The sequence below is a fragment of the Varanus komodoensis genome, unplaced genomic scaffold (genome assembly GCF_004798865.1).
Source record: "Varanus komodoensis strain SLA01 unplaced genomic scaffold, ASM479886v1 scaffold38, whole genome shotgun sequence".
In the NCBI taxonomy this organism is placed as follows: Eukaryota; Metazoa; Chordata; class Lepidosauria; order Squamata; family Varanidae; genus Varanus; species Varanus komodoensis.
This window is the reverse complement of record NW_025335909.1, coordinates 1,450,169-1,461,568: the sequence shown is the minus strand read 5'-3', so window position 1 is coordinate 1,461,568 and position 11,400 is coordinate 1,450,169. Positions and strand designations below refer to the sequence as shown.

General features: G+C 47.7%; 1 protein-coding gene across 1 annotated transcript in view; it reads right to left on the bottom strand.

Annotated features, from left to right (window-relative positions):
* The window catches only part of TBX1 (T-box transcription factor 1), a 32,910-nt gene extending 22,043 nt beyond the window's left edge, over positions 1-10,867 (bottom strand). Inside the window, exons 1-3 of the mRNA XM_044440938.1 lie at positions 10,631-10,867; positions 10,302-10,588; positions 550-651 (exon numbers count right to left, since the gene is read on the bottom strand). Of these exons, the coding sequence (XP_044296873.1) occupies positions 550-651; positions 10,302-10,588; positions 10,631-10,867 (626 nt within the window). The remainder of the gene's footprint in view (positions 1-549; positions 652-10,301; positions 10,589-10,630) is intronic.
* Positions 10,868-11,400: the final 533 nt, after the last annotated feature.

Genomic DNA, 11,400 nt, shown 5'->3' with positions numbered 1-11,400 from the left:
AGAGAGAGAGAGAGAGAGAGAGAGAGAGAGAGAGAGATTGTATAAGAGTCTAATAGAGAAATCCATATGGGGCTTCCCAGAAGACCCATTGAACTCAATAGGGATTTCTCCCAGGAAATGGGGTTTATCATAGCAGCCTAAAGCAATCGAAACTGAAATTCAAATTTTAGGTATTGCCTTGTTGGCTTTTTGACAAGTAAAATAAAATAATAAAATTAATTTAAAAAATAGACAAGCGAGCTGGCCTGGTCTGGATACTAATCTCGGAGCACTGCTGCTTGGAATTGTATGTCCATCTTGTATCCTTCGTTCAGATGCAAAAGTCTCTCCCGCCTTTCAAATTCTATGTACTACTTTGGCCAAAACTTCCACCACTTGCAAATTCACAATATTATAAAATCCACTAAAATCTGGCAGAAATGCACTGCCTTTCTGTGGTTTTATCACGTAAGTTTGGCACTGGTTCCTAGGATATGTAAACAGCCTTGAACTTAAGTTAGAGGGGAGAAATATAACTGGGCCAGCAAGAGGAGGCGCTGGGATACTTGCCGGTATCGCTTGTCATCCACTGGGACAAAATCCATCAGGAGCATGTAGTCAGCCATGGGGTCCATTCCAAAAATTTTCACCTGGAAGGTGGGGAACATTCGCCTGGAATAATAGTAACAATAAAAAGAGTGAGAAATGAGAAAGCACCCTTTCCTTACCAACCTGCCCAGTCACAGGGTCGTCAGGGGGCATGTTGCTCTGGGTTTCCCACAGACCTATGTCCCACTGGAATCTCCCTGGTGGGGTGACCCCCTTTCTGTGGGGCTCCCCATCGCTGGAGGTCAGGTAAGCACCACCATGCTGTTGCTTTGGGTGTTCATGAAAAGATCTTTCAGGAAGATGCCCACCTTGACCAATCTGCAACGTACAGATGACATTGCTTTTGCCTTTAAAATAAAGTTATAGTATGTTTTTTTTCTTTTCACCTTTTTATTGCTCCCTGTTCCAGAAGCGGTATATAAATCTTATAAATAAATCTGAGTTGAGAGAACCACTGCCTATGGTGGGTGGGGAAACCAACATAAACCAGTAAAGAAATACATACATATACACACAGAGTTTTATCTTATTACTTCTTAGAGTAAACCCACTTAAAAGAATGGAAGCTTAAGTTAGTCGTGACTTCAAGTCCCATTCATTTCAGTGGGTCTACTGGACTAAGATTGGTACAACCAAATTACTTTGTGTGGTCTAACTGGGAAGCCTTCCCCAATCTGAAACCCCACTCCCACATGTGTTGGACTGCAAGTCATATTATCCCCAGTGGGCTAGGTCTGATGGGAATTGCAGTCCAGCCACGTAGAGGGTGCCAGGTTGAGGAGAGGTGAGACAGGAAGTCTTCCCGCCTTTGGAAGGCATGCTTCCTGCGCCCCAACCTAGCACTGTTTTGAACGCAGAAAGTCCGAATTCTACCTCTGATAGAAAAAGGGGGAAAAGGTGGATAGGTGGAAAAGAGCGCTGGAGGAGAACTGTTAGAACAGACAGTGCTCAGCAAGGTGGATCGGCCAACCTAGTAAAATTCCAACTTTTTTTCCTACAGTGTCATTCTAATAATAACCAAATTACACACCCACCAGCAAAAATGGCTTGGTTGGAAGCCAGTCCCAACGGAAGGCAGCCGATGGAAAACAAACAGCCTTGGAAGTCTATTTGATTTACTAGCCTTCTGCAACCTGGTGCCATTTTTAGATGCCAGCGCCTGGAAGGCAATGGTCTGGATGAGGCCAGTTAAAGCCAACGTATTCCCTTGGAAAGAAATTAACTGGCTGTGATAGCAAGAACTCGGCTTTAAAAAAAATCCCAACTGCAGTCAGGTTTGTATTGTCATGCCGACCGACCAAGTGTGGTGGTGGGCTGGGAGAAATGGACCGGATCAGAAACAGAGGAGAAACCCCTTGGAAATGGAAGTCTAGGAGTCCCTCAACTTAAGGGGACTTCAGCCTTTGATGTACTGCACGTTAAGGATAAAAAGATAATGGCCCACCATAAAAATGCCACTGGACACAATTGGAGAGTGACCCTCCATACCTCAGGGGTAGAGTGCAGGTACGATTCTTGGCATCTCCAGTTTTATTTATTTGTCGTCAGGTCAGATCACAACACTTGGCCTGAAATCTTGGAGAGCTACTGGTGGTCGGAGGACACAGTCTTGGATGTCAGTGAGAAATAGTTTGATCTGGTGCAAAACAGATGCTCTTCCAAGGGGATGGGAATGGATTGACACTGGATAACTGAGCTCTGCAACAAAATGTTGCAGCATAGGCAGCTTCGGTTTGGGATTCCAGCTACTTCCTGCCTCCCCATCGCCTTTTTCTGTCTCCCTTGCAACAATCACTCGGCATTTTGCGACTACCCTGAGCTGATTTTGCATTTTGCAAGCCTCACCACTGCTTTCAAGGGGTGAACTGGGCCATGCAGGATGAGAAATTCTCACGTTTGCTGTAAGAATGCCACCCCGAAATGCCACCACCCAGTCAAAAAGAAACAGACCTAAAGCAAAAGCTGCATTTTCCTCCTATCTAGTGTAAGTGGATCCTAAGCTGGAGCTCACCCGTGTTGCCTGAATCTCTACAGGTGCGTTCCCGGAAGTAAGACCTACTGAGACCCACAGTGCATACTGGAGCATGATATTTTGGAGTAAGGTACCCCATCAACCTTAATGACACAGCCAAACGAATGCGGTCAGCATGCCTGCCTTCATGTACAGAGAAGAGCAGGTGCTGAAGAAAAATGCTGCAAACCAGACCAGCGACAGGTAACACCAATGCATAGGGTGATCAGCCACACACACACAATCCTGCTCTCCGGTGGTATTTGCATGCAGCCCATCGTGCTTCCACCTCTGGCCTGGATGGATATTGAGACTAGTGCTCCTCCAAAGCCTAGCCCAGCCTACAGCCTAACGGCTCATGTACTCCCAGTTTTCAGCTTGGGGTGCTATTCAGGAACACCTAAAGGCAGGTGTCTTTAAGCAAGGGGTGAAGAGAAGGCAGATCTGGGTCAGTTGTTACACTTTCCAGAGTGCAGCCTTGTGAGTCTGTCATAGCACAAACAAGTAAAGTCTGTATAAGATAGGAATCTGAAAACATGACCCTCCCTGTGTCTGGGTGAGTGGGGCTGCAGGCCACAAAAGCTTCCAGCAGAATAAATTTATCTGTTAGACTTTAAGGTGCCAAGAGACGCTTGTTTTTGCTGGACCTTCTTGCAGTTCTCTGGGTGATACACAACTATATCTAACTCCCAGCCATTTAACTATAGAAATATCAAGTGGTCCCCACCTTAGACTGCTGGAACAGGAAAAGTCTGGGGTAACTGAGAGTGGGATTTTGTGCATGTAAGGACTGTGGGCGCCATTCAGTTGTAGTCCTCCAAACAGACGCGTGTTCATGGGTGTGCGGACACACGTTTGTTGTGCACAAGGACACAGCCATTAATTCCACATTGAAATCGACAGGCTATTGGAGTTATTAGGAAAAAGGGCACTGTACAAAGCACCTTTGCTCGTGAGTAAATCCAACTGAAATAAATTGCGTAGAGTCTGACTGTAAAGATTTTTAGCTTTTCTTTTCCAAACTGCTTTTTACTTTCTTTGCTCAAGCTTAATTTTCAGTTTGAGCCATCATGAAACGATCTGGAAGAACAAGACACATGGCGATCGATCGATCGATCGATCGATCTATCAATCACCTGGGATTTGGACAGGGCATGAGTTGCAAGCGGCTGGCAAATAACAAAAAGGCAGTGAACAGCTAATTATTTTAAAAATGGGCAGGTTTTATCCCGGAGTAAACTTGGGAGCAGTGCCGGAAGAATTGCTTTTACTGGTTGTTATAGAGTTTCTGGGGCAAGAGTTTTCCTCTCTCCAGGATGCAGGCATTAATTCCACACTGAAATCGACAGGGCTTGTTTCCAGTTGAAGCTGGCTTCAGCTGAGCCAGTGGAGCCTCCAGAGAGAAACCCAGCTTGGAGAATTTGTGCTTAACTGTTGGCGAGCTCAGTTACACAGTTAGGCTAGGCTCAATACACAGCCTCCTGCTGGGATAAAGTCAAGACTGCTTTTGTAGTCTCCAGGTCCTCTAAGGTGAAATGAACCTCTGGTCCATGGAAACGTTTAGGCCAGCAGAAACTGGTGGGTCTTAAAAAGCAGACTCGGGCAGACATCACATTTCGTGTGATCTACTTTGTTTGTCTGCTTATTTTTTTCGTGTGATCCAACAACTGGAACCTGGGATGGAATTTTCATCCCAGGAATTTCTTTTGAGTACCAGTACCAAACTGAGCTTCAGTCTTTCAACACAGAAATCGGTTCCTTGTTATCTTTTGTCTTCATTTTAGTTGCATAATTTAGAGTGGGAAGGGAGTCGCTTGGTGGCATCAGAAACCTTTCCTGATCTACTACAAATCACCCAGGGATTTGCTGTTGATCCCAATAAATCCAAGCCCATCTTCAACTCCCAGGTCCACTTCAAAGATGCCACACGATTCTTGGTTGGATGGGCTGCCACAGGCTCTGGAAGTTGCTTTTTCACCCCAGTGGGGTTAAATCAGTCCCTCCGTTAGGAAGGGCCCAGGCTGCAAAGCAAAGGAGAACTCTGGACCACGGATTGAGTCAGCTGCTGCTTCTGTTCGAGGGCTTTTTTCTCACTAAAGTTTTTCTTGGTACTAGAATGCACACACACATGTGGTTCTGTGTATGTGTGCACATTTACAAAGGGGAGACTTTTGCTACAGTGTCTAACCACCTCCAAAACAAGCCAGCTTTCAAGGGGAAAATGAACAGACCATTGCACAGAACTTGGTTAAAAGCTTCCAAATAGACAACAAGCAAATATTCTCTTCTTCTTATGTTCCAGGCCTGAGTTAGCTGATCAAGGATGCTGAAGCATGTCAACCTCAGACTTCTGTACATATGTTGTGTGCGTGTGCATGTGAGAGAGAATCACAACTTTAAACTAATTCACTTGAGAAAACCTGACTTAAAACTCCAGGGGGATATGGGGAACCGTTAATAAACCAGGCTGTTCAATGCAAAAGTATACAGCAGAGAAAGTCATCTATGCACACCAGGGACTAGAAACCTATCTCAGAATTGAATTTATTTGTTTGCCCCTTTTAAGATTTTGGTTCCTCCATTCCCACCATTGTTGTAGAATTTTATAATTGAACTGAGGCGCTTATTTGCACAGAATGGGAGTGGGGGAAATAAAATTAAACAGATCTCTGATTACAGTTGGTAGAGTTTTCACATTTTCACATCTTAATTCTTTTGTGGCCACTGAGAACAGAAACTGGATGAAACCCAGATTGTTCAGTCTCTGTTCAGGATAAGAGCTGCACACACCTCTATAAAAAGTGTTACTCAGAAGTGAGTTTTACTGAGATCAGGGGTGTTGTTGATGTTGTTATTCCTGAGTAAAGTTGAGATGGCCACATTCAACAAGAGTGTATCTCAAATTCATTTTAGTTTGTTTCAACAATGTATAACTAGCTTTTTCACCAGAATAGGCTGAAAGGGGTGGGGGGTGCAGAGGCCTTGGCACAATTGAGTCCACACTCTCAGGGCCCCGCTGCCCTCTGGAAGAAATGAATTTCAATTTGCATTTGCACGGTTATAACAGTATTGTCCTAATATGATTTTTGCTATTTTTCCTGAGTCCAGAAGAGAATATTTTTGTTCTCCTTTAACTATGTTCACTAGAAAGCAGATCCGATTGAAATAAATGAGGATGGTCTTTTTGTTTTCTTTAAAAAGCAGCAAGTCATTCCAGCGTAAAATCAAGCTGCCTTCCCCAAGCTGGTGCCCCCCATGTTTTTGGACCCTGCTGGCTGGGGATGATAGGAGCTGTAAGCCAATCTTGGAGGGCACCTGGCTGGGAGGAAACTAATGAGGCGATCACATTAACAGGTTCCGGATGAGGAACTGACGGTCTAATCCAAAACAAAAAGCAAAGTTAAAAACAAACAACTCTCCCCAAACTTGCTTAGAAAAGCAACAAAGAAGGCCAGACCGGTTCATGTAAGCTATAGACAGAATAACCCAGGAGAACTGAGGGGAGAGTAGTTTCCATGCTACAAAATTAACCCCTTGAAGGGTGGCGACTGTCCCATCCAGCTGGAACAATTGCCCGGGTTCTAGGTGCTAACACGGCTCCCCAACACACGCATAAACACACGCCTCCATTATAGAGTCCTAAAAGTACCCATTATTATTATTACCATGATCATTACCACTACTATTATTATGTCCAACAGGCAAATCAAACCAAGCCTAGCTATTTTCTGTGCGTGTGTGTGCAGAGACACAGTGGCACCTTTCTTCCATTTCAGAATCCTCCTTTTCCATCCTCCAGAAAACGTTTTTTTATTGCTCTGTTAACTGGAAAGGACCAGCTAATGTCTATTTTGCACTCTCCCTCCCGACCTCTGTATATATTTAAAGGCTGCAGTCCTCTGCACATTTAATTTAGGAGCCAGCTCCATTCAGAGCGCCGGGACTTACTTCTGGGTAAACACAGACACGAGAGGAAAACGCAGGACAGCTCCTGCTTCACCTAGAGGGCTTCGTCTTTCGGAGCACTGCTGTATCACCCGCCTACCCGGCAAGCTTCTCCTGCTGGTTTCAGGCCAATTTCCCAAAACTGACCTCCCAGGAAATAATGCACAGTTCCCCAAAGCCTAAAAATACTGGTCAGGGCCGGCCAAGTTACATTCAGGATCTATTTCAAATGGAAAGCAGTATTTCAAAGGAGCAGCAGTTTTCATAAATATTTTAAAAGACAATTGAATATCCCGGGGGAGATTTAGACACTGACGCTCATGGGGAAAGCGACTTATGGGACAATTCTGTGTATATATAGTCAGACGTGTGGGTGTACGAAAAGTTGTTTCTTATTGCCCACTGGCTACCAACAGGTGTTTCTGTATAAATCCTTCCTATACAGATTTCAGGAGAAAACTGCCGTGTGGGGGAAGAAGGGTAGAGCAACTGAACTAGGAAAAGTATTTGGCTTTGCTCATAATTCCTATTGGTCTTTTCTTAGGATTGGATGCACTTCTTTTGTTTAATAAGCAATCGCAGGTGAAAATGCGAGGCCCTTTTTGCATTTCTGCTGGTTAAATATTTCACTTAACCGTCTGGGTTAACTGGTGGAGAAAAATATATCTTTGTGTGGCTGGGTGGGAATAAGGGACAGTTTACAAACCCTAAATTGCCTGCCCTGGACGCGTTATAAGATAGCGTACTTTTTTGCTGCAAGCCCGTTACCCCGCGGCTCTGTTTCTCCCTGTGTTCCCTCCCTCTGTTCCTACTCTTAGGTAAAGCTTCGGGTGAACGACACTTCTCCAAAAGGTGAAAGAAACGGGCGCAATCTAGAAAGTTTTCCTCATTCAGGGAAACTCAGTACACGCAGCACCAAATACGTGAGAGATTTGCGTCGTTGGATCAGAGGGGAGAGCCAAATCTCCAAAAGTTCCCTTCTGTTATAAGTTTAAGTATTAAAATTTTCCATCCAATGCATGGGAGGGTGATTTCCGTATTCAGATCTTATTACTTTGAAGTTAGGGTCTGCTTCACATCTTGCCTGAATAGTGAATTTGTTATAGATGATCCTGCTTCTCTTAGCTTAACCGATAATAAACTGAAACAATTTTCTTTTGGATTTTCTGATGTGGGCAGGAAGTTCAGAGAAGCGGTGAGGGGGTGTTAAAGTCCAATTATTAGCTATTTGATTGTCCTTTATTTTCCGGTCCTCTGTTATTATTTTTATTGCAAGACCGAAATAGAAAATTATCCTGTCTTAAAGAAACGTTTAAATTATGCCTAAGGATGGGTCTCCACATTTAATTATCATTCTATAAACTTGAAGCAAACAACTTTTAAAAGCCTTTTGTGCAGATAGTTTTAAGGTTTGGCCAAAATGCTGTGAGAATGTTACCTTTTTTCCACCGAGACATTAAGTTAAAGAAGTGAACGAACATGCAAAATGCATTCTGCCACATCAAAATAAAATATGAACAAGGTTCTGAACTGGTTATCTGTAATCCCTTTCTCCCTTTCTTTCATTCTTTCTAAAGTAATGTAAACACAAGGTTTCTAAAAAAAAATCTAAGTATCCTTCCACGGGCATAAAAGGCCTTTTCTGTATTCCCCCCTCCCTTCTTTCCACACTGGGACAAAGCACAGAGCTTCCCTTAAAGGAAAATAAATGACTGAATACAGGTTACTCTGAAACAGTGAAGATATATATATATATATATATTCAGGAACAAGCCTATAAAACGTTTTCAGCCTGTCCCCCAAGGGAATCTAAGCCCATTCCTTTGCAGCACATTTTACAAGGATCTGATTAAAGAGGCGTACATATAGGAATCCTAATTTACTGTGCTATGTTGCAGGAGGAATTAAAACAAAACAAACCCATCAGTGTGTCCCAAAATTAACGATTTACTGAAGACATAAGTAAACACCAAATGGAACTCAACCTCAGGAGAAAAAAAAGTGGCAAGAATTATGATTTAAAGTGCAAAGCCTAGGAGCTAACATTTTAGGAAATACGACTAAAAGCAGACAGCTTCTTTTTGTGAAATCTGCAATGCCCCACTCCCTTACCTTGCTTTCAGTAGTTCAGGGGGGATTTTGTATCTTTCCAAAAGAGTGGATTATGGATAGGACCGTCAGGGTGATTCACAAACAGAAGTAAGATGAAATATATTTTTCCCCCCTCAAAGGTTTTTCAGGATCAGGTTTTTAAGGACTGAGAGGGTTTGGGGATCAGTTTGCCCCTCTCTACCGAATTCAGGGGAGACCCGCTGAGGGTCTCCAGTCCAGACACTTAAGATATTAAAAAATCCCACTTTCGGCAGGCGAAGTACTCTTATGCCCACGATCAGGCAGCCAAAGCCGATAAACTAGTCTGAATACAATTACATTTGGTAAACTAGTTTTTGGACTGCCACCTCGGGGGAAGGTATTTCATTTATGGGGGGGGTAGTAATCTGTCGGGAGGCACAGTTCAAGGGGGGGGTTCAGAGAGAAGCAGGGTGCAAACCTAAGCTCACTTTCTTGGGTGTAATCCTCCGCCAACCCCTCAAAATATTAGTTCTGGGGAAAAAAACCTACCGGACAGGGGTATAAAAATGCATATTGTTCTTGAATTTTGTAGGACTCAAAAACAAGCTTTTAAAAATTGTTCACACAATTCCACCGAGGGTATGGAACTGGTTGTTCATCATTGCAGTAGTCATATATTTTCAAAGAATTATTGTGTCTTCCTATTTTCTTGGGTCTTTTGCTTGGGTTTTTTTTTAAGAAACTAAATCAGCAACATTTTGGCAGTGGCTGGATCGCACACATAAGTAAACTTGAAAGTCAACAATTCTAAGTGTTTTTACGGATCAACTCTCCTATTTGGAAGCAAACGGTGATGAAATTGGCCACATTTTTTGAAGCGGGCAAGATAATATACTTTGGATTGGGGCCTTTTTATGTTAATTCATATATAACAAAGTCTTAGAGGGAAGAAAATAAAGAAAATAGGAGAGGAGCGAGAAGGGAGAAAAGGGGGTCTATGGTTATGTATGTGTGGGAACGTAAAGAACACATTCCAGGAAATCGTTTACGGGTGCAAACTCGGACTCTCTGCTGGCACTAAGCCGCAGCGAAATCGGAGGGACTTCCTTTCGAATAAGGCTGGCGCGGGATAACCAGACGAATGTTTGGCGTGGGTTTCCTCCCAAAGGCGCGCATCCGGCGGCCCTGCGGCGGAACCCCAAGCGCCTCTCCTACTCGGAAGTAAGTGCCCCCGAATTCCACTGGGCTCCGGAGCGCAGCGTGCAGCCCTGCGCGGCTTTAGGTCGCCCGAAATTCCCCTGCTGCAACCTTCTCGACTAAAATTTTATTTTTTGTTTGGTTGGTTGTTTCCAAAACGCTCAGCACGGGCAAGATAGCGCGAACACCGACCCAGCTCCCCCCAGCCCTGTTTTTCTGGAGGGGGGTTGAATACCGGCTTGCAAAGCCATCCAGCAGAAGGGCCAGGAGGAGGAGGAGGAGGAAAAGAATGCCCCCCCCGCCGCCCACCACCCACCACCCGCCTTGCCTTGCGCCCCGCTGGGGAAGGCGCTGGAGCGGGGGTCCCCCGACCAAGGAGCCCGGAGCCCAGGGCCTGCGCCAGGCGCGGGGCTGGCTCCCGAGGAAGCGGGGAAGGGGCGCGGCGCGGCGCGGGGGCTCCGGGCGGGACGCGGCGGGGCGCTCTGACCTGCCGGCTTTGGTGACGATCATCTCGGTGCCCAGCTGGTTGAACTCGTCCCAGAGCGCCTTCATCTCCAGCTGCACGCTGACGTTGGCCACCTTGGCGTTCTTCTTCACGGGCGCCTTGGCCGAGGACGGTGCCGAGCCGCCGCCGCCGCCGCCGCCCTCGGGGCCGTCGGGGCCAGCCGGCGGCGGCGGCGGCGGCGGCGCGGGGTTGGAACCGGCGCCCCCCGCGAAGCGGTAGCCGTGCAGCGGCGGCGGCGGCGGCTGGCCCCCGTGGTGGTGCGGCGGCGGCTGCGGCGGCGGCTGCTGCTGCTGCTGCTGCTGCTGCTGCGCCGGCGGCGGGTGGCTCTGCTGCTGCTGCTGCTGCTGCGCCGAGCAGGGCTCGTAGTGCGGCGGCTCATGCTGGCCGTACGGGTCCCCCGGCGACGGGGAGAGGTGGTGGTAGCCGCCCGCCGCCGCCGCCGCCGCCGCCGAGGCGTTGAGGCTGCTCAGGCTGTTGGCCGTGAACGCGGCGACGTCGCAGAAGTGGGAGAGCTGCGTCAGCCACGGGCTGGAGATGGCTGAGATCATGCCGCCGGGCGGGCGCGGGCACCGGGAGAGCGAGAGGGAGGGAAGAGAACGGCCGGGCGGTCAGTGCGGGCCGGGCCGGGCGCTCCCCGCCGCCTCGTCCAGGCGGGCGCAGGCGCGGGCGGCGGCGGCGGCGGGCCTCGCGCGGCTCGTCTGGGGCGCCCCTCCGCAGCCCGCCTGCACTTATAGCGCCCCGCGCAGCCAGCCGCGGAGAGAAGGGAAGGCAGGCGGGCGGGCGAGAGAGGGAGAGAGAGAGAGAGAGAGAGAGAGAGAGCCCTCCGCGCTCGCTCTGCCCCCTCCCTCCCCTCCCCTCCCCTCCCCGGAGTCCTGACCGGAGGGGGTTGTTTTGTTTTGCTTAGAGCGCCCGGCCAAGTTCGAGGCGCAGCGGGGGCGAGCGCGTGCGCGCCGCCCTGCCCTCCGCTCCCCTCCCCTCCCGCGCGCGCGCGCCTGCCTGCCTCCCCCCGAAGGCTCGGGCTTGCCAAGCGCCGCAGCTCCTCGCCTCCCGCCGCCCCCGCGACGAGAGCAACGCCTCCGCC